This window comes from Aotus nancymaae, unplaced genomic scaffold (assembly GCF_030222135.1).
Source record: "Aotus nancymaae isolate 86718 unplaced genomic scaffold, 86718_ANA_hifiasm-v0.15.2.pri h1tg000057l, whole genome shotgun sequence".
Lineage (NCBI taxonomy): Eukaryota > Metazoa > Chordata > Mammalia > Primates > Aotidae > Aotus > Aotus nancymaae.
Genome location: NW_026988471.1, coordinates 72,401,111 through 72,424,768, shown reverse-complemented (window position 1 = coordinate 72,424,768; position 23,658 = coordinate 72,401,111). Strand labels below are relative to the sequence as shown.

The 23,658-nt window shown below is 42.1% G+C and overlaps 1 protein-coding gene across 9 annotated transcripts in view; it reads left to right on the top strand.

Moving 5' to 3' along the window:
* The window catches only part of SFXN5 (sideroflexin 5), a 128,089-nt gene that overhangs the window by 36,023 nt on the left and 68,408 nt on the right, over positions 1–23,658 (top strand). For 8 of the 9 annotated variants that reach the window (XM_064364237.1, XM_012475662.2, XM_021670733.2 and 5 more), the window contains 3 exons: positions 9,820–9,846; positions 10,452–10,506; positions 12,796–12,821. In XM_064364237.1, coding sequence (XP_064220307.1) covers positions 10,488–10,506; positions 12,796–12,821 — 45 coding nt within the window. In that variant the 5' untranslated portion in view covers positions 9,820–9,846; positions 10,452–10,487. Of the gene's footprint in view, positions 1–7,649; positions 7,738–9,819; positions 9,847–10,451; positions 10,507–12,795; positions 12,822–23,658 lie in introns of those variants that run through there. The other variant, XM_021670734.2, reaches the window with a different exon arrangement.

Sequence of the window (23,658 nt, the reverse complement as noted above, 5' to 3'; positions counted from 1 at the left end):
CCAACTGATAAATTAGGAAGTTTTTTTTGTTTGTTTTATGGAGGCATTCTTTGCCTTACAGAAGGATCCCCTTCAGGCTCTGTTTAATTACCTTCTGGAGGTTGTTTTAAATAGGCTCTGTCTTTGCTGCCTTGGGAGGTTTGGAGAAGCAGCTTGGAAGGAGGCAGAGGGGAAGGGGAGTGAGCCAGATTGGGGGTGGGGCTGGGCCTTTCCTCCTCCCTCTGGGTGCTGGGGATGTGCCCTGCTCTGGTCGAGAAGCCCAGTTGATGAATGTGCTCTACTCCTCCCTTGGACTCTTTCAGATGGCAGCTCAGCCGAGATGCTGGCTGTTTTTGAAATTATCCAACTTCTGGGATCTTCCAGCCACCTCTCACCCAGATTGCTTCTCCACACCTCCTCCTTGTCCTCATTCATCGAGTTGAGAAATCAAGCAAGGTTCAAAGTCTCATATCCACACTGACTTGTTGTTGGAGCCAATAAGTCCCAAGGGATCAAAGCTGCATATTTTTATGCTCAGCAGAGGCACAGAGGAGATGGGCTGAGCCCACACGAGATTAGGTCTTAAGCAGGAATTGTAGTTTAAAGTGGAGATGATTCAGTGGTCTAGTGAGAGGGTGCTGCGGGCTCCCTGTCCTAGATTCCCAGTGTGGATGGCCTGTCCACTGTACCTCATTTGACCTCTCATCGAACTCTTTACATCCCAGGATGATCCTCCCCTATCACTTGTTCACAGGGTTGGCTTGTAAAACTTCAAACTAGCAACTAACTCTTGGCTTGTGGGTGGTACCTTCCCTGCTGACATTTTTGCATCCAATATTTAACCCGTTAAAGTCAACGTTTAATCCAGCAGGTCCCATGGAAAAGCGTAGACCCAAGGAGTCAGACCTGAGTCCTTGTCCTGTTCTCCCTCTAAACTGGGCCTGGTATCATACACCACAGGACAGGAAGGGGCCCTGGAGAGACTTGCTTCTACCTCCTGTCCCTGCTTCTGCCTAATTTAAAAACAATACAAGTCTAAGCTGTGAGGTAACTTGCACAGGCAGACTATGTAAGTTAGTGACTGAGAGAGGGTCAAAGTCCATGATCCTGACTGTTGTCACTGCAGCCTGGAGATGGGATCAGCCCAAACAAGATAAGATCATGACTAGGAATTTTTCTTGAAAATGGAGATGTTCCTCCCACCTCACCCAAAACCTCTGAGGCTGGTGTGTTGTCAGGTGCCTCAAAAAGAGCCTCAGGCACCACTTTAGCTTCCATTTCTTTCTTTCTTCCCTGGAAATCTTTCCCTGATATCACTGGAGGCAGTTTCCTGTAACCCCAAATGGGTTATATTTGTTAAAGTGATACTAGCTGCTATAACAAAAAGATCCCGAAATGCACTAGCTTAAATGAGACAGTTTATTTCTCTCCTGTGTAACAGCTCAAGTTCCAGGTGGGCAAGTCGCTCCGCTCCACAGGATCATTCAGGGACCCAGGCTCCTTCCATCACCTATCTCTACCATCTCTTTGTGTGTTGTGCTATATTCATGGCTGAGACTGGGCTGTAGCCACATTCTTGCACTGGCTCACAGCAAGGGGACGGAAAGCATGGAGGGGGAGGCACTGGCCTGGAAAAGGCACATTACTTCCCCTCAGATGCCACTGGGAGTCTCAGCCACATGGACAAGCCTCATTGCAGAGGAGGATGGGAAATGTGTAGCAGGCCAGCCACTTGCCAGCTTCTGTTCCATGACTATGGACAACAGGAGATAGATTTTATTGGACAGTTTGTGGTCTGTACCATAAGGGTCGATGAAGGGTTTGGAATTTGTGCATCTTCTATTGTATTTTTCTAGTAGTTACCTTTAATTTTTAAACAAATATTTTAAAGTAAGTAATATATGAACAAGATACAGAATTCTAAAGATATTTAAAAAATAGGGTTTTTAAAAAAAAAAAAAAAAAGTCTCCCTTTTTCTCTCCCCTGTTGCCCATTTTCCTTCCCTAATCATTGGTTTCTTTTGTATTATGCCAGAGATAGCTGTATAATTTATCCATTTTCTTTAAATGCTCACAATATAATAACTCCAGTGAAATTCACCAGAGCATGGTTTGCAATAGCAGAAAGATAAGACAGTCACAAAAGAGTAAGTACCATGTGATTCCACTTATATGAGATACCTAGTGTAGTGAATGTCATGGAAACAGAAACAGACAGTGGTTTCCAGGAGCTGGAGAAGGGAGGAATGCGTAGGTCGCGTTTAATGGGTAGAGGGTTGCAGGTGGGGAAGCTGGCGGTGTTTTGGAGATGGTTGGTGGTGATGTCTGCCCATGATGTGAACATACTCAACGCCAGAGAACTGTATACTTAAAAATGGTTGAGATGGTGAATTTTATGTTATGTATATTTTACCACAATGAGAAATGAGAAATAGCTTAAAAGTCCATCAATAGGAGACAGTTTATAAAATATTCTGTCTGGGCAGGGTGGCTCACACCTGTAATCCCAGCACTTTGGGAGGCTGAGGTAAGAGGATTGCTTGATGCCAGGAGTTTGTGACCAGCCTGTTCAATATAGGCAAGATCCTGTCTCTACAACAACAGCAACAATAACACACACACACACACACACACACACACACACACACACACACACATATATTTGTTTATTCATTCAAGGGTTTTGGTTGGAAGAATAAGACTGTTTTCTGTGCACTCATGTGGAAAGACCTCCCAAATATATGACGTGCCTGAGGGGCAGAACAGTGCAGTGGTAAGCTAGCCTTTAGAGATGGAGGCATGTGGTAGTTAAGGGTAGGGACTCTAGGCCGGGCGCGGTGGCTCACGCTTGTAATCCCAGCACTTTGGGAGGCTGAGGTGGGCGGATCACGAGGTCAAGAGATCGGGACCATCCCGGCCAACATGGTGAAACCCCGTCTCTACTAAAAAATACAAAAATTAGCTGGGCATGGTGGCGCACCCCTGTAGTCCCAGCTACTCGGGAGGCTGAGGCAGGAGAATTGCTTGAACCCAGGAGGCGGAGACTGCAGTGAGCCGAGATTGCGCCACTGCACTCCAGCCTGGTGCCTGGCGACAGAGCAAGACTCTGACTCAAAAAAAAAAAAAAAAAAGGGTAGGGACTCTGGAGCCAGACTGCTTGGGTTCAAATCCCAGGGCTGTGAGACTTTGTTTTTTTTGTTGTTGTTTGTTTGATTTTAGGTTTGTTTTGTTTTGTTTTGTTTTTTTGAAACAGAGTTTCACTCCTGTCACCTAAGCTGGAGGGCAATGGTGTGATCTCAGCTCACTGCAGCCTCCGTTTCTTGGGTTCAGGCGATTTTCCTGCCTCAGCCTCCCAAGGAGCTGAGACTACAGGCATGCACCACTGCGCCTGGCTAATTTTTGTATTTTTTCTAGAGATGGGATTTCACTATGTTGCCCAGGCTGGTCTCAAAACTCCTGAGCTCAAGTGATCCGCCTGCCTCAGCCTCCCAAAGTGCTGAGATTACAGGTCTGAGCCATGGCGCCCAGTCTTCTTTGGGACTTTGGGCAAGTCACTTAATCTCTCTGAGCCTCAGTTTTCACATCTATAAAAATGAGAGATATATTAATCCCAACATCCTAGGGTCGTTGAGGGGATTAAATAAGTGAATAAATCACTCTGGCCAACTTCAGACGTTGATGTGCTCCAGTGCGGGGGAGACTCAGATGAGGAGGCCTGGATGCCTGTCTCCGTCCTGCCACCGGCCCCTGGGGCCCTGGCTTAGTCACGTAGTCTCTCTGAGATGCCTTACCTAGTCTAAAGAGCATCTGTCTACCTCCCAGGCATTTGGGGGATAAAACAATAGAGATGAAGTTAAAATTTGAAAGATGATTAAATCCTTGAAAAAAATATTGCTCATTTGAATTGCTTCCATTTTAGGCAAAACTATTGAGCACGTTCTATGAGTCAAATATTTTATATATACATATGTCATTTAACGCTCAGTGTTAGTCAGATTGAGCCAAATGTTAGTACAAATAACGCCCAGGTTTTGGGGGCTGAACACAGTCAGGTCTGTTTCTCATTCACATCTGACTCCATTGCAACTCGGGGACCTGGCAGAGGCCAAAGATGATGCCAAGATGCCTCCTTTCACTTATGTCTTCTAGTGCCCCACTGTCCTCCACTGGATCCTCTGCGGGAGGCTCTGTGGACAGGCCTGGAACAGGCAAACGTCATTTCCACCCACAGTCCATTAGCCAGCACCCGGTCCCAGGAGGCCACTTGACTTCGGGGGAGGCTGGGAAGTATAGGCTTAGCTGTGTGCCCATAAATGCAGACTGCCAGGGCCCCCTCCCTTACAACAACTCATGTTACTGATGGAGAACCAGCCACTGAGGCAAAGTGATTTGCTCAGGGCCACACACGCAGTAAGTGATAGAGTCAGGATTTGTCCCCTCTCTCTTTTTCATTGTATCCTCACGTCTGTGTGCTCTGAAGATGGTAGAGTGTTTTAAAATGTTCTTTATTTCCTGCATTGTCTCCTTTCCTCAGAATTCCTTTTTCTTCTAGAATTCCTTTTCTATGTATACATGTGTAGGCTCACTGAGCAATGATCTGTTTCATTGGGGTCCTCCAAATATCAGTATTTCTAGGCGGAGCTGACTATGTCATGCTCAGTGCAAAATAGAAATGCAAGACCCTTGTTCAAAAAACAGAAAGAACCTTTTCCTTCCTTTCTGAGTTCTCTCTCTCCCCTTATTTTCTCTCTACCTGGCAAGGTGTTTTTTTATTTGCTATTTAATGTTTTTCTTCCTTAGCTACAGGGGACACTCGTGGGACAAGTGCAGACCCTCACAGGCACCCGAAGTCCTGCCTCACATGGTCCTCCCTGTGCCCAGCTCTCTGACAGGAGTAGAGGGTGCAGCAGCCTCTGGGTGGCCAAGAACCCAGTTCAGGGAGGTGGCTGAGGCAGTGAGAGGCAGGACCACATGTGAGCTGAGGCTCCAGGCGCATTGTTCCACTGGACTTAACTTATAAAGTGCAAACTCAAAGATAAAGATACAGTCATGCCTCACCTAACATCAAGGATATGTTCCGAGAAATGCATCATTACGTGATTTTGTCATTATGGGAACATCAGAGAGTGCGCTTACACAAACCTAAATGGTAGAGCCTACTCCACACCTAGGCTGTATGGGGTAGCCTGTTGCTCCTGGGCTACACACCTGGACAACATGTTACTCTACTGAATACTGCAGGCAATTGGAACACATGGTATTTGTGTATCTAAACATAGACAAGGTACAGTAAAAATATGATATAAAAGATTAAAAAGATGGGGCTGGGCAGAGTGGCTCATGCTTGTAATCCTAATACTTTAGAAGGCTGAAGTGGGAGGATTGCTTGAGCCCAGGAGTTGGAGACCAGCCTGGGCAACATAGGGAGACCATATTTCTACAAAAAGACACAAAAAATTAGCTAGTGTGATGGCATACACCTGTGTGCCCATAAATGCAGACTGCCAGGCCACCCTCCCAGAACTATAGTAGCTGGGACTAGCTGTAGTCCCAGCTAGTCCCAGCTACTCAGGAGGCTGAGGTGGGAGGATTACTTGAACTGGAGAGGTGGAGGCTGCAGTGAGCTGTGATAATACCACTGCACTCCAGCCTGGGTGACAGAGCAAGCCCTGTCAAAAAAAAAAAAAACAGTACACCTTCATAGAACACTTACCATGAATGGAGCTTGCAGGACTGGAAGTTGCTCTGAGTGAATTAGTGAGTGCTCTGTGAATGTGAAGGCCTAGGACATGACTGTATACTACTGTAGACTTTATAAACCTGTATCCTTGGGCTGCACTAAATTTATTTAAAAATTTTTCTCTCTTCAAAATAAATTAACCTTAGCTTACTGTAACTTTACTTCATAAACTTGTAAATTTTTAAAACTTTTTGACTCTTTTGTAATAACACTTAGCTTAAAGCATATACATACTGTACAACTGTACAAAAAAATTCTTGTCCATAAGCTCTTTTCTATTTTTAAACATTTTTACTTTTTTTAAAAACTTTTTTAATGTTTTTGTTAAAAAGTAAGACACACTCGTATTATCCTAGGCCTACATGCAGTCAAGATCATTAATATCATTCTTTTATCTCCACATCTTGTCTCACTGGAAAGTCTCTAGGGACAGTAATATGCTGGAGCTGTCATCTCCTATGACATAGGAGCTCCATCTCCTATGCCTCTTTCTGGAATACCCCCTGAAGGGCCTGCCTGAGGCTGTTTTACAGTTTGTTTGGTTTTTTAAAATATAAGTAGAAGGTATACACTCTATAATAATAAGTAACTGGGCACAGTGGCTCACGCCTTTAATCCCAGCACTTTGGGAGGCTGAGGCAGGTGGATTACCTGAGGTCAGGAGTTTGAGACTAGCCTGGCCAACACGGTGAAACCCCATCTCTACTAAAAATACAAAAATAAGCTGGTTGTGGTGGCACGCCCCCCTGTAATCCCAGCTATTCAGGAGGCTGAGGCAGGAGAATCACTTGAACCTGGGAGGTGGAGGTTGCAGTGAGACAAGATCATTGCACTCCAGCCTGGGCAACAAAAGCATCTCAAACTCTGTCTCAAAAATAATAATAGTATTAATAATAATAAATAATAATAAAAAGTGTGGCATAGTAAACATAAACCAGTAACATTGTCTATTATTGTCAGGTGTTGTGTAACCATACATAATTATAAGTGCTAGACAGCAATGCAGTAGATTTGTTTACACCAGCATTACCACAAATGTGAGTAATGCATTGTACTGTGACTTCAGGACAGCCACGAGGTCACGGGCCATAGGAATTTTTCAGCTCTCTTGTAATCATATGGGACCACTATTGTATATGTGGTTTGTCATTGACCAAAATGTCCTTAGGTGGCAATGCCTGTATTAAAGTCAAGACAGCAACCATGTTGGGTGAGGTGGCTCACACCTATAATCCCAGCTACTGAGGAGGCTGAGGCAAAAGAATAACTTGAACCTGGGAGGTGGAGTTTGCAGAGGGCCGAGATCATGCCACTGCACTCCTGCCTGGGTGACAGAGTAAAAAATAGCAACCACATGGTATCAGACCACTGGAACAGGGACCTCCTTCTCAGCATTGTGCTAATGGTCTGTTCATGAATCCAGCCTTCTTAGTGGGTCATTTCTCTGGGAGCCTTTCTGTTTCTCTGGAGAAGGTGTCTCCATCCTCCTGCCTATGGTGTCCTGGGAGCTGGATGCAAATGGACTCCTTGAGAGACCTGTATTCAGCACTCAGACCCTTGCCTGGTCCCCCTGGTCCCCCTGTGCCTGTGACCATATCTGCTGTGCTGATTCAGCTTCTCTGGAGAATAAACCTCCATCACCTGGGTGGGGACTTTGGGCCTTCCTGGTCTGTGCACAGGGACATTTGCAACCTCTCTCCCTGTTTTTTGGCCCTGCTGCCTGCACCTTTGCAGTGTCTGGAGTGTCTAGTTGAGCTGAGCCCACCCACTCCCCACTGAGCATGTGGGGGGCACTTCCACCCTATGCAGCATTGCCGACCGCTCACCTCTTTCATCAGCTCACCACCTTTCAAAGATGTGTGCCATCTTCCGCCTGCTATCATGTCCCCTTCCTCCCTGAGGGGGTTTTCAGCTGGTTTATTCTTTTGCTGTTCTTTTATTGAGGATTTGGGAAGAAAAGGAGATGAAGCTGTGCATTGGCCTCACTGTGCCTTTCCAGAAGTCAACTTAAGTCTAAGGTATACGTCTGTTTTAGAAGATGATATTCCTTCATGAGGCACATATTGAGCACCTACTGTGTGCTAAGCCTGTGGGGATGGGACGCGCTAGGAGACAGTGCTGAAGAGCCAGTTCCTGCCTCTGAGGGGCCTGACTGTGAATCCAGAGGGGAGAGGATGCAGAAGGTTATGACTGAGGGGGAGGGTGTGGGGTGTCAGAAGTCTGTACACAGGGCCTGGGGTGGCACCAGGGACAGAACCCAGACTTGAGGGTGCACTTCAGGAAGGTGCTTACTGAGCAGAGAGAGGAGGATCAGCCTTTTATTTTTATTTACTTTTTTTTTTTTTTTAATAATCTCTTTGCTGTTAGGCTCTCACTTAACCTTTGTGCTAGAAGTGATTCTGCTTTTGGCTTTTCTCTCATCAGCCCCTCTCTGTTCCCCAATTATTATTTTTTTTAAATCAACTCCTTCTAATCTGCCTGGGTCTGGAATAGCAGACAATCAAGTGTGTTGGAAATGTGTCTAAAATAAGAGTTAATTAGGCTGTGAAGTAAGGTTTGAGGAACTCAGCTGTGAGTAAAATGCATAAACTTTAATGTATCAATTTTATAACTTCTATTTTTACTACCCAGTAGCCTTCTTAACTTCTGCAGCTTAATTTATGTTCCAGATGACCAACATTGCCATATACATGAGGCATAACAACCATTCTATTATAAAACTTTAAACATCAGCTGCTGTCTGTATATTTCTTCTATCCGCATAGCCTTCTTTCTCCATTAAAAAGATATACCAGGCCTTTGGTTTGCCCATGGTGTAAATTTTTTATTTTTTATTTTTGAGACAGGGTCTCGCTCTGTCATCCAGGCTGGAGTACTGTGGCACAGTCATGGTTCACTGCAGCCTCTACCTCCTGGGCCCAAGCGTTTTCCTTGCCTCAGTCTACTGAGTAGCTGGGTCCACAGGCACATGCCACCACGCCCGCTAATTTTTAAATTTTTTTTGTAGAGATGGGGTCTCCCTTTGTTGCCCAGGGTAGACTGATTCTGGGCTCAGTGATTCTCTTGCTTTTGGCCTCCCAAAGTGTTGGAACTACAGGTGTGTGCCACTGTGCCTGGCCCCCAGCCCACAGTGTAAATTTTTATTTACCATGTTTCTTTGATTTTAAAAGGCCTACTTTATCACATTATAACATCTGTAAAATGAAATGAGTCTTTTAATTGATGGGGGTCTTGATATTACATCATAGTTTCCTTTCGTATGTGGCACATAATAGTGTATGTTAGGATCAGTGGTGTCTTAGATTCAATGCAATACAGTATTTAGGTCATTTGATGGGATTGACAAATTATTCTGTTTCTCCAGCCTGTCTCTGTGCTGGAAAGAGACAACCTCATCGTCATTTGAAAGGAACTTTTTTCTCCCTATAGCCTTCTTATAATAATAGCAAGCATAATAATGCCAACAACAGTAAGCACTTATAAGCACATGATACTGTGCTGACACTGCTCTGAGAGCTTCCCATTCACCTCTTAAATGACTCTGTGTTAGAGGCGTGGCTATTATGCCCATTCCACAGATGAGGAAACTGAGGCTGAGAGGTAGAAGTGGCACAGCAGGGAATCCAGGCTATCTCTGAAGAAATTGTATATACTATGCTGCCACTAGTGATTCTGGGAGACAGTTGAAGTATCTTCATTTAAATCAGAGGTTTTTTTTTTTTTACTTAGTTTATTAAACTAATAAATCAGAGGTTTTTACTTGCTTATGACTTAGAGTCAACTAGGGAGCTTTAGGAAAATGCTGAAAAAATTCTCCAAGGAATTCTTGAGTGCAGGCAGAGTCAAGAACCCCTGGCTTACTTGATCCACCTGAGGTCCCCTAGCTTTGTCATTCTGGAGCCTCTCTGGCCCTTACTATCTGATGCCACACCTCCGGGATAGGACAGCTGCCCAGTGTGGGCTGGCAGGGACAGCCCAAGCCTCTTATGCTTTTGGAGCTGAATCCCTTGGTTAGAAAACATGGGTGGGAAACCTTAAACTGATATGTGCTTTTAATTTTTGTTCCTCATTTTCTTTTCCTTTCTCTCTCTTTCTTCCAGCTCTGGAGTGCACAGAAAATCAAGCAGGTAATCCAGTTTTGGATTCTTTATTTCCTTCTTCATGCTATCCTGGACTCCACCCTGCCCTGTCCCAGGGATTTAGTGGAAGCCCCTCCTCCCATGGCTCTTCTGTGCTCTCACATTTGCCCTTGGCCTCCCTCATCCCTTCCTCCTCCTCGGGCATCCGAGGGCCAGAGTCTGTGAAGCCTGGAGATCAGGCCAGGCCGGCCTTTCCCTGGGTTCTCTGAGCTCCGGGAAGAGACAGGGCTCTGCCCACAAAATCCTTCTTGACCTCGTGTGCCAGGCATGGGGGTAGAGGGCCTGTAAGGTAGACACGATCCCGTTCCCCATGGACTTTGCTCTCCCCTACATTCAGCTTTTAGGGTAAGTCAGGAGGAGGAGTGCTGTCTGTTTATGGCCCATGTTTTGGTATTCTTTTGCCTTGAGTGGTGTAAAGGCCTAACTGACGACAAGGCAACATACAGCCACTATGTTTGAATCTTCTCAGGGAAGTTGTCCTCTTCCCTCCTTCCTCCCCTAATGCCTCTGCTTGTCTTCCTCGTCCCTCCTCTTCCCCCTTCCCCCTCCCTGCATAGCTGTCCCCACCCATTCTCTGTTCTCGCTCTTGCCAGGCTATTCTACACCCGGACACCAATGAGAAGATCTTCATGCCCTTTAGAATGTCAGGTAAGCTCCTGGGGCCCTTCTGGTTCTGGTCAGACTGGGGTGCTTACTCCAGTCACAGCTCCAGGAGTGTCCAGATGTGTTGGCCTAAGGATCACAGCCTGTCACAATTGTGGCCACATTTGCACCTACACGTTCACCTCGGCTCAACCGGACAAGACACTGGCCAGGCCTCAGAATCCTCTATGGAGCTTGCCTGCCTTTTCTGCATGAGCAGTTGGTGTGGAGCTGGGGCTTCCACAGGTGAATCTGGTTGTCCCTGCCACCACCCAACCCACATCACTCAGCACCCACCAGGACAGCCTCAGTGATGCCTCCATAAGCAAGCCCTGGCTTCTACAAGTCATTCCCCATCTCTTATCCATGCATGACCTGCTGTTTCCTTCCAAGTCATACTCCCTGCCCTGCCCTTTTAGGCAGCCAGTCTCCAGCTTAATTTTCTGTTCTCTGATCCTGCAATGAGCTCTCCCTTCCCTTCAGAATGGATGCACTGTTATTGCACTTGCACTGCTGTGCATATACAGTAAGGTGGGATTCCTGTTCTGTGGAGACCAGTGGGCAGAGTGGGAGACAAGATCCCTACCCCAGGAAGTCCTATGGTCACTGAAGGGGCAGCTGTGTATATGTGGGCTCTAGGGCTTAGAAAGCACTGGCATGTACACGAGCTGGGCTGGCATGCTTGTCTCCCCAACGGTTCTGAGAGTCACTGCAGAGTCACACTCATGGGTGTGCTGATGCCTCCTCCTTGCCATTTCTCAGTGCAGTGGGATGCACCCATCTTGAGTGATGAGGGTGGGATGGGAGGGTACTGCTGCTGCTGCCTTGGGAAGGCCTCAGGGGGCTGGAGGAAGGCAGTCTCAGTCAAATGGGTCAGTCAGGCTCCCCACCCCCAGAGAGCCTGACCTCATTGTGGGCAAGAAAATAAACAACCAGGAAGTGGATGGACATGTGATGTTATTGGGTAAACTGGGTCAGTGAGTGCCCTGTGACCCCCTTGCTTTGTCATGTCAGAACTCCAAGGCTTTGAGCATTTTTTTTTCTTTATATTTGAGACAGAGTCTCACTCTGTTGCCCAGGCTGGAGTGCAGTGGCGTGATCTCTGCTCATTGCAGCCTCCACTGGCCAGATTCAAGCAATGCCTTAGCCTCCTGAGTAGCTGGGACTGCAGGCACACACCACCATGCCCGGCTAATTTTTGTATTTTTTAGTAGAGCCGGGTTTTCACCATGTTGGCCAGGCTGGTCTTGAACTCCTGACCTCAAATGATCCATCTGCTTCGATTTCCCAAAGTGCCAGGAAGGGCTCTGAGCATCTTACGGTTGTGGTTGTAGACGCCCCCAGTCCCTGTACCCGGCATAGCAGGCTCTCACCCTGAGCCTGGCTTCACTTGTAATTCCTGACCTTTTTGAGTCATGCATTCCTCTGAAGCCCCAGTCAAACTCTGGTTCTCTCCCCAGAGAGCAGTGATTCTCTCCCCAGAGAGCAGTGAGTAGGAGAGTGATGGCTCATGTGTGTGCATGATTATGCACACTCAGGATGCAAAGCTTCACTTGAGATGTAAGTCAGATAAGCCCGATCCTGCTGTCCAGCCACTGCTTACCGGCTGCCACGGTTAGAGGTTGGGGACAGGAGGCTGTCCACTGATAGCAGTTGGAGCTGTGGAGGGAGCCTTGCCTGGGGGCTGAGAGCAGTGAGAAGGCCATACCCAGGGCCTGGCTGCACTTCACCCTTGCTCCCTACTGAGCCACTGGGGATGCCACAGATTTAAGAAGCTCTGGCACTTAGAAGTGCATGGCTCAGATGGGGAGGGAATTTTCTTTCCAGAAATGGCCATGATGCTGGGGAAGTAAGGGCCTGTGTTAGAAAGACAAGCTAAGGGAAGAAGGAAGACATTCTGGGGTCCTTGGAGGATGTTCAGCTTCACGTAGTGAGTGTGCGCAGGGGTGTCATGCCTCGCAGGAAATCGTGGGAGGATCACCACATGTGGAGCGGTGGTGCTCGAGGCAGCGGCAGCCCTGCCTGCAGGAACAGGCCTCTGGGTTTCAGTGGAGAGTGAAAGCTGCCTGGCCAAACACAGCAGAGAAGAGGAGGCTGGGGACACAGGGGACCCTCTGCCCTGGCGAGGGCTGAGCTGGGAAAGGATCTGTGAGATTGGAGATGCCTCCCGCCTAACTGACCTGAGCCCCTTCGTCAGGACCATTGACGGCCTCAGACCTAACCTGGAAGCTCCTGGGTATCTCAGGTGAGATTCGGATGGATTTTAAGGCCTGACTCTTTTCTTCTTGTTCACAGGTTACATTCCTTTTGGGACGCCAATTGTAAGTGTTACTTTCAAAGGATTTCCTTTTAAAAAATTATTTTAAATAATGTCTAATGTTACATTATTGCTCACAGATATTTGACTGAGTTGTTGATTCAGGATAAATCAATTCCTGGAGGGAAATTACCAAATAAAATAATACGTATTTCTTACCGTTTCTCTTGATGCTGATTGGCAAACCTCTTTTCATAAAAAGCCTGGGCCGGGCGCGGTGGCTCACGCCTGTAATCCCAGCACTTTGGGAGGCCGAGGCGGGTGGATCACGAGGTCAAGAGATCGAGACCATCCTGGTCAACGTGGTGAAACCCCGTCTCTACTAAAAATACAAAAAAATTAGCTGGGCACAGTGGCTCATGCCTGTAATCCCAGCTACTCAGGAGGCTGAGGCAGGAGAATTGCCTGAACCCAGGAGGCAGAGGTTGAGGTGAGCCGAGATCGCTCCGTTGCACTCCAGCCTGGGTAACGAGTGAAACTCCGTCTCAAAAAAAAAAAAAAATAAAAAATAAAAATAAATAAAAAGCCTGATGACTTAAATCCAGTGTGAGTCGAAATTGCCTTCTTCCCTGCACGTTTTCTGTCCCCAGTGTTGTCATTAGCACCTGCTAGTCATAGAGAAGTTTTCTCAAAGAACTTGGGAAGTAGGAGTGGAAGCATGCCTTCTGAAAAATCTAAGTTTAAAATTAATTCAGAAAGAATTTTCAGCACTTTTTTTGTTCAGTTTTAGAATCAGGATTATGTTTACACTTTATTTTTATTGGAATAAAACATACAGAAAGGTGCATTCATCATAAATGTACAGCTTGGTAAATTTTCAAAAAGCAAGCATATCCAGTAAACATCATTTAGATAAGGAATCAGTCTAGTATTCTCCCAACTGAGCTACTTCAGCCAGCTCACTTAAAGATTCAGAACTTCATCAGCATCTCAGAAAGCTCACATGTGTCCTTCCCAGTCACCACCCCCATAGGAAATCACTTTTCTGACTTTTGTATTTTAGTTTTGCTTGTTACTGAATTTTATATAAATGGAATCATCAGCATGTGCTTGTTTGTGTCTGGCTGCTTTTACTCCATATTGTGAGATTTGTTCGTATTGTTATCTGTAAGGTTTTTCTTTTTTTATTGCTATATAATATTCCATTGCCATAAAAATTCAGAATTTCTTTATACTACTGTTGGTGAACATTTGGGTTTTTCTAGTTTTGGGTTTACAACAAATAGTGCTGTTTTGAACATGCTTGTACAAGTCTTTTAGTGGATATATGCTCTCATTCCTCTTTGATATAGACCTAGGAGGCTAAATTAAAGCAGGTAACAACTATAATAAATGCAATATGTGATCCGAGAATGGATCTGGGTTGGAGCAGGTGGTGTGTAAACTGTATTGCAGTTTCTTACAATGCTAAAGATGCACTTACAATGATAACCCTACTTTTAGGTATTTATCTAAGATAAATGAATATGTTTGTCTGCACAAAGAACTGTATGTGAATGTTTATAGTAGCATTTTTCACATTAGTCTAAAACTGGAAGCAGACAAAAATGACCAACAGATGTAAAACTACTGGGTAAAGAACTAATTGAGAACAGGATATTTGCCTAGTCTCAAATTTTTCTATAGCTATCATAGATATTATTCCTTCTATGTTAATAATAGTTGGCATCCTCTTCAGTTTCCCTTCTGCCTCTTCCTTTAATGTTTTCTTGAAACTATCAGTATTTAGGCTGGGCGTGGTGGCTCACGCCTGTAATCCAAGCACTTTGGAGGCCAGGCGGATCACCTGAGGTCTGGAGTTCAAGACACTATCAGTATTTAGATACTGTTAATACAGTCTTTGTGTGTGTTTTTTAATTCAGTATTTAAAAATTTACTCCTGTCATTATTTATTTTGATATGCAAATTGGGCCACTTTTGACCCAACCTTAAAGCAGTTTCTCTATTTGACATGTCCCCTTAGTCTTTGAGAGCTTCAGTACTCTCTGACACAACAGGATATTCTCGGTTCATCTTTTCTTTCCCCTTCCCTTCCCCTTCCCCTCCCCTTTCCATCTTCTTCTCCTCCCCTTCCCCTCTTTTCTTTCCTCTCTTTCCTTCCCTCCCTCCCTCCCTCCTTCTCTGTCTTCCTTCCTTTTGTTCTTTTTTCTTTTATTTTGTCTCATTCTGTCACCCAGGCTGGAGTGCAGTGGCAGGATCATGGCTTACTGAAACCTCAAACTCCTGGGCTCAAGTGATCCTCTTGCCTCAGCCTCCCGAGTAGCTAGGACTACAGGCATGTGCCACGATGCCCAGCTGACTTCTCAAAATTTTTTTGTAGAGATGGAGTCTCATTATGCTGCCCAACCTTGTCTTGAACTCCTGAGAGAAAGCATCTTCCCACCTCAGCTTCCTGAAGTGCTGAGATTACAGATTTGTCTGTACAGTACTTTCTTTGCCCCCATCCTAGAATAATTGATTTCTCCAAGGAGCCCTATTTCCTTTTAGAGGGAAATGATACTTAGAAACCAAGATCTTCATGCTAGGTGTACTCATTGTTACTGGAGTGTCATTGCTTCTAGCATTCTTAGAGCTAAGTGATACAGCTTTTAAAAATTCATGAGTTTATACTGATACCTCTAATTCCCATCAGACATCTCAGTGTTCATTTGTTCTCCCATTTCATATTTGGATCTCCTTTCTCCCCGAATGAGAATCTAACAACATTTTTACTCACTTGCTAAATCTTACACATACAGATAAGAGTTTTCAGAATTGCTACACCAATACCGCTCTCAAAATACGTATTAACTAAAGCCTAAGATTTCTTTGAAGTTCTTTTTGTCCTTAGAAAGTATCCTATTGAGAGTACACAGTCAGAGAACCATGTTCAAAAGTTACTTGAATTAATTTTTTTCTTATGTGTTTGTGTTATCTATTTGATATGCAGTTAGGTTTAACTGATTTCTATTGGCATTCCATTTTAGTTGTTTCCCCATTTTTATTAATTTATTTTTTGATATTTAGGAGATAGGAATAGTTTAAAAGTTAAAGCTGTTTAAAAAGATATAAAAGTTCCACTCCCTATCCCTTCTACCTCCTTCTCACTCATCCTCTATAGGTAAACAACTTCTCCTTATTTTTTTTTCCGTAAGAATAAACAGATACAAATATCTGCTTTCCTCTTTTTTTCTTATATAAAGAGTAGTATACTGTATACAGATGTGTCTGACTTAACGATAGTTCAACTTACAATTATTTGACTTTATGATATGTGACAGCAATATACATTGAGTGGAAACTGTGCTGACAATTTTGAATTTTGATCCTTTCCTGCGCTAGAGATATGTGACATGATACTTTAACCATGATGGGCAGCGGCAGGAAGTGCAGCTCCCAGTTAGCCATGTGATCATGGGGTAAACAACCCATACTGCAATGTACAGTGTTGCCAGTGTATTTTTGAATATTGCATTCTGTGTTCCGCATCCCATCATGTCAACAAAATGCCCATTTTCAACTTATGATATGTTCAATTTATCGTGGTTTAGCAGGCATAACCACATCATAAGTTGAGAAGCATCTGTATACCCTTTTGCACAATGTTTTTTTTTACTCCATTTATGTTTCTTTTCTTTTCTTTTTTGAGACAGAGTTTCGCTCTCTCTGTCACCCAGGCTGGAGTGCAGTGACATGATCTTGGCTCACTGCAGTCTCTGCCTTCCCGGGTTCAAGCGATTCTCTTGCCCCAGCTATTACAGGCGTGCACCTCCATGCCCAGCTAATTTTTATATTTCTAGTAGAAATGGGATTTTGCCATGTTGGCCAGGCTGGTCTTGAACTCCTTGCCTTAAGTGTTGGGATTACAGGTATGAGTCACTGTGACAGCTCTTCGATTTGATATATCTTGAAATCACTGTATATCGATTTATAGAGCTCTTCTTCATTATTATTTTTTACAGCTATATAGTATTCTATTAAGTGGAAGTACCATGATTTATTTAATTTCTTACATTAGATTATTTGTAATACTTTGCCATCATGAATAATGTCAAAATGATAATCGTGTGATATTGTTGGAACATACCTTGAGGCTGAATTCCTAGGTTCTATGGAAGGACTATTAAATAGACATTTCTAGCAAGATTGATCAAGACAAAAGAGAGAAGATATAAATAAACAGTATTAGCAATAATAAGTACAGTAATTATAGATGCAGTAGCAGATTAAAAGATCAGAATGCATTGAACAACCCAAGGCAATACCTTTAAAGACTTAGAAGAAATGAATACATTTCTGGGAAAATATAGCTTACCAAAACTGCCTAGAAAGACAAAATATAGAGTCTTTTTTGTTTTCTTTTTTGGAGACAGGATGTCACTCTGTCTCCCAGGCTGGAGTGCAGTGACACAATCATGGCTCTCTGCAGCCTCAAATTCCTGGGCTCAAGTGATCCCTTCTGCCTCAGTCTCTCAAAGTGTTGGGATTACAGGCATAAGTCGTCACATCTGGCCTTAAAATCTGAATAGACCTATAAATAGAAGGAAATTTAATTTGCAGTTTAAAATATTTGCACCAAAGAAGAAACAATCCAAAAATTATCACTGGGCTCTGATCTTCCAGGTGACTATAGCCAAAGGAATAGCTTAACTCCATTTTATAAAGCTTTTAAAAGAGAAAAAAGTACCAGGCGTGGTGGCTCATGCCTCTAATCCCAGCACTTTGGGAAGCTAAGGCAGGGGGATTGTTTGAGCCCAGGAGTTCGAGACCGGCCTGGGCAACATAGCAAGACCTTGTCTGTTTTAGAAAAAACAAAGAGAGAGGAAAAAAAGGAAATCTTCTCAGTTCATTTATGAGGCACTTTGAGACTAATACCAAAGTAAGTATAAGAAAGAAAAAGTGTAAGTCAATATCACTTCTGAAATTACATGTAAAACTTATGAAATAAAGTAATAGCAAACTGAATCCAGCAATACATCAAAGTACATCATAACGAAATGCCTTTTACCAAATATAACATTAGAGAATGTATTAATATAGTTCATCACACTAAGAAACTGAAGGAGAAACATAATTTTCCCAGTAGATAAAGAAAAAGCATTTGATAAAATAAAATATAACTCAATTTACAGTAATAATTATTATGATAAAAACAGATCAGATTAGGTCTAGAAGGAACTTTCTTAACTTGATACTGTCTATAAAAAAAATATGTAAACCAACCATAGCAACTCCTGTCTTCAAGATGAAACAGAGGTAAATTCTTAATGTCTTGGACAGGTTAAGAATGCCTGATAATGTTGCTTCTATCTAATATTTTCCTGGAAGACTAGCAAATGCAGTAAGACATGAAAAAATAAACAACGGGTATTAGAGTTGGAAAGAAAGAAACAAAAACATTTATGAGAATAGACAAGTTTTTGGAACTATTTAAAAAGATTTCTGGATGTAAGACAAGTATACAAAAAAATTTTGTATGCCTATAAACCTAAAACAAACATCTAGAATGTGATTTTTATAAAAGCTGTCATTTACAATAGTATTTTAGACAATAAGGGATGTAAAAATAAATTAAAGAAAAACTATTCAAGACCTTTATGTTGCAACTTTTACAACTTTATTGAAGAACATTGAAGATCTAAATAAATGGAGAGCTATATTATTTTGTTTTCTTCAAATTAAAATCTATATTCAATGTACTTTCAGTCATATTCTCAGCAGGATTTGTCATGGAACTTCACAAGTTGCTATGAAAAATTATATGAATACAAGCTAAGGGATAAGAATAGCCAAGACAAGAATAAGGTGGTGGGATAGGACTCACCCTACCAAATATTATAAGACAACTTGGTTATGGTACAGGGATAAGCAAATATGTCAGTGGAACAGAACAGAGAACTTGGAGACATGCCCACATGGAAACTTAAGATTTGACTAAGGTGGCATTACAAATCAGTGGAGAAAAAGGACAAACCATTTAATAGTTTTATATGGTGCTGAGACAGCTGGCTACCTATCTGGAAAAGAAAGAAAGTCTCTACATCACCTTATACACAAAAGGACATTTAAATATGAAAAGAAAATATTTGCAGCAATGTTTATGATAGCAAAAAATTGGAAACCGCTGAAATTCCATCAACAAGAAGTGAATCAGTCATGGCTTAGTCACGCAGTGGAATACTTAACACAGGAAAGAAAACAATGAGCAAGGGCGACATTTATGAATATGAATAAGTCTCAAAAACAATGTTGAATGAAAAAATAGTAGCAGAGTAGTAATGCTCTCTGTCATTTATATAACGTTAAAAAATATGCAAAGCAATATTATATATAGTTTATGAGTACATTTTTAATGCATCCTTAAAAACATTCATGGGAACAATAAGCACCAGGCTTCGTGATACTGTTTACCTCTGGGGAGAGAGAACGCAATGAAATTTAGCAGAACAGGGGGTGCTTCATTTGTATTTATAGTGTTTCATCTTTTAAAAACATCTTCACAAAAAATTGACGAAATAAGATTGGACATATATGGGTGCTCGTTATCCTCTAGACTTTTCTGTATCCTTGAAATATTTCATTTTATACATATATTTAAAAATATATAAATATATCGAGAGAGGTATTATTCACATCTCTATTTTTATGTCGTTGCCCTGAAACTACTACATTGTTCTGAAATATTCTGAGAAAGGTTTATAAATTTCCCACCATAATTGTGTGTATGTTCGTGTGTGTGTTTCATTTCTTTGCATTTCTTGCAGATGTTACTGTATAGATTTCAATGCAGTGGTGTTTGGTGTGTTCAGACAGTTTTGTCTTCGTGATATCATCTCTGTTTCTCAGACAGACACACACACACATACACGCACACGAAATATCCCTATTTCATTGATTATTCTTGCCTTGAATTTTACTTATATTAATATTTTTATTCCTTTTTTGCTTAACTGACTTGCATTCCATATCATTGCCTATACGTTTGTGTCAAAGTCATTTAATTTCTGTGCCATTTTGTATTACACATCTCTTTTGGACAAAATATAGCTAAATTCTACTTTTGCTGCATAAAAAGGCTACTTACATTTAACCCAGTTTGAGAAACACTGCCTTTAATTTTAATGAGAAATGGAACCCATTTGTATTTATTCTGCCACTGATAATTATGACTGCATATCCCAGCTGTCAAATGGGTTTTGTTGTTGTTGTTAGCTTTTATTAAGCTTTGTTATTGTTTCCACTTCTTTTCCTGATTTATACTGGAGGATAGATCTTTTAGTTTCTTTAGTGTGGAAGGGGAGCATTCTAATTTTCTCTACTTAACATTCATCTGTAATATTTTGTAGTACAGAGAGGTTGCATTATATATACTTTATAATCAAGAATCAAATAATAAATATGACTTCCCCAACCCTACCTATATAGGAAGAGACTTTTAGCATGCAGTTTCCCTCTACTCTCCACTTGATTATTTTACCTCCATACACCTGCCAAGTTTTTGGAAATCATTTGGAATGTCATCAGATTTATAAAGTCTTTCTTAACACCTGTATTATACTTTACAATTATTTAGGCTGTGTGTGTCTATGTGTTGTTTGGCTAGAATACGTTTTTGAATGATATTCAGAGTATATGGGCAATATGCCTTTCTGAATCTTTGCATATCTGGAGATATTTTTTTCCCTTTCATACATGAACAATAGTTGGCCTGATTTTCTTTTCCTTTCTAGGTAAACTTCCCCCCTTCCCCTGGAATAGTTTGGTATTTTTTCTCTGTATCTTTGGAGTTCAGAAATATCTCCCAGGATTTAAAAAAAAATCTTCTCTGTATATTTTATAAAATTATACAAGTAATACATGAATATGTTCTTTGGGATTCAAAAATACCACCAAGAATGTTTTAAAAGTTACACAAGAAATACATGAATGTTCTCTCAGCTCAGAATTTAAACAATACAAACAAAAGTAGAGGTCTTTGTGATGCTCCTCAACCCCAAATCTCTGCCCAGAGTCACCTCTGTAAGAAGTTTAATGTATGTCTCTAGGCTTTTTCTAGATATCTGCATACATATAAGTCATCATTTAAAGTTTTTTTTTGTTTTGTGGATTTTTCCATTAAAAATATAACAGTATACTTATTTATCTATGGTTAACTTATGACACTTAGCAGTTTGCCTCCATACCGACTGGCTTCATTTATTTGTTCATTTGTTTGTTTTCTCTGCCGAGTGGCATCTTCTCCTCCAGTGTGATGGGTTGAGGTTCTTTCTGATTATTTGCTATTGGAAACAATTGTGCTGTGAAAAATCTATGTAAAGCCATTTTTGCACAAGGATAAGGGTTTCTCAAGGGCACTTCCAGAAAGTGAATTTGCTGCCTAAAAAGCTACGCACATTTACATCTTTAACAGATATGGCTCAATTTCCCTTCAAAAAACAGTATTTCCCCACGCTTTTGTAACACTAGTATTCATTCATCTTTTTAACATTTTTGCCAATCCAATGGGGGAGGGGGTATATTCTCATTATGGTTTTAATTTTTATTTCCATAAACACCAAAAAGATTTTGGTGCTTTTAAAATCTATTTATTGGCTATTTGTATTCCCTCTTCTCTGAATTACCTGTTCATACTCTTTGTCCATTCTTCCATGGGCCATATTTTTCTAGTTGATTTGTAAGAGCTCTTTATATATTCTGGACATTAATCCTTTGGTTTATATATATGGCAAGTCTCTTCTCCAGCTGCTTATCCCTTATTCTCTGGTGTCTTTGTTATAGAAAAGTTTTAAATATTGAAGTCTTTAAATATAATGATCTATCTTTTGATTGATTTTGAGCCTTTTTCCACTCCTCCCCTCTAGCTCCTTTATTAAAGTAACTTAGGCCAGGAGTGGTGGCTCATAACTGTGATCCCAGTACTTTGGGAGGCCAAGGTGGGAGGATTGCTTGAGTCCAGGAGTTTGAGACCAGTCTGGGCAACATAGGGAGATCCCATTTCTACAAAAAAGTTAGAACATTAGCTAGGCATGTTGGTTTGCACCTGTGGTCCTGGTTGCTTGGGAGGCTGAGGTGGGAGGATCACTTGAGCCCAGGAGTTTGAGGCCTTAGTGAGTTTTGATTGTGCCACTGCGCTTCAGCCTGGGTGGCAGAGTGAGACCCTGTCTCAAAATAAATACATAAATTATATTACGATAAAATAAAATAGATTTGTTAAAGCTATGTCTTGGAATCAGCTCTTGGATATATTTATCAATTCTATATTTTAATTATTCATTTATACTTTTTAAAAATAATATCCTTTTTTTCCTCCTTTCTTTGTTTGTGGTTGGTTTTCTTACTTTTTGCCTTGAATGCTTAGTTTATTTATTTTCCTTTTAATGAAAGTGTTTAGTGCTGTGAATTTGCCTCTGAATATATCTAAAACATGGTTATATCTGATATGTTTTCATATATAGTGATCTTATGTTGTTATTTTCTAAATAAGCTTGAAATTATAATTTCAAATCTTCTTTAGTCAATTAGAAGAACACATTTTAAATTCTAAGTGGTTGGGTTTTAAAAAATGTATTCTTTTGTTATTTTCTAGCTTATTTTCAGAGAGTGACCTCCACAATTTTGCCATTTTGGATTTATTGTGGTTTTCTTTGTAGCATGGTATCTAAATATGTCAGTTAGGATCAGGATCATCTGCATGTAACAAAGTCCAAAATAACAGTAGTTTAAACAAAATAGTTTATTTCTCTCTTACTTCAAAGAAGTTTGGAGATAGGCAGGATCCTCACAATGTCATGGTTGTCTATTGTAATGTACTGGCTTCTATTGTAAAAAGTCACCCCCATAGCCCAAGATGGCTGCTGAAGTTCCAGCCATCACAGTCACATTCCAGAGAGGAGAAAGAAAAGAAGAATAGTAGACTGTATCTCTCAACTGAGTTACATTTATCTTTAAGATACAGACTCTCTTTAAAAAGGAGTCTTTTTGGAATTTCCATGTAACAGTTCTGCTTACATTTCATTTAGAATTTAGCTGGGTATATAGTTGATTCCCCAATTTTATAAGGAGTCTATTAGTAAGAAAGAAGGGAAGAATGATTGATAGGTAGGCAAACAAGAATGACATAATAACTTTTATAAATTTTCCATTAACACTTTAAAAGATACACAATTTGGTAATATCATCTTTTTGTCAAACCGGAGAACTGGGTATTTGAAATGGCAAAAGTTGAATGTGGGGCCCATTTTTCCCTGAGAAGCCAAATGGACCCTTACACAATTACCAGCTGCCATCAGGTGGGAAGAACTGGCTAACCCAGTAGATGCCAGCACTGCCTTCAATTCACAAGGGGTTACTGAGGCGTTTCCACTCTCTCCTTACCTTACCCAAGAAAAGCCCATCATCGCAGGGTCCCTGTGGCCCTATAGGCAGGAGGGGGACGTGGATGCCAATCCACTCCCATGCCATTCAGGGGTCCATTACTGAGGCAGATGCTGTGAATGTCCTATCAGGACCAATCCTCTCCCAGCCTGGAGCAAACATCCCTCTATGAATAAACACGTATGGTGTAAGAAGAGGATGCCCTGACCCCCAAGATCCTGTGTGAATACTTGTTGGAGGCGAAATGGGCAGCATGGCCTGGGACACCTCCCAGCAGCTCTCTGAGGCAGCCAGAAATGACAGGGCTCACCTGTTCCCACTTCCTAGGCCCAGATATCTGTATTCTGAGGTTCAGAACAGCCGAGCCAGAGGCTGGGTCTCCAGAGGAGCCATTGGATTTGGAGAACTTGTGGCCTTCCACCTTGGCACTTTCACGTAGACAAGCAACATGGTCCATCCCCACTCCTTCCCACCCCCAGGCCACTGCC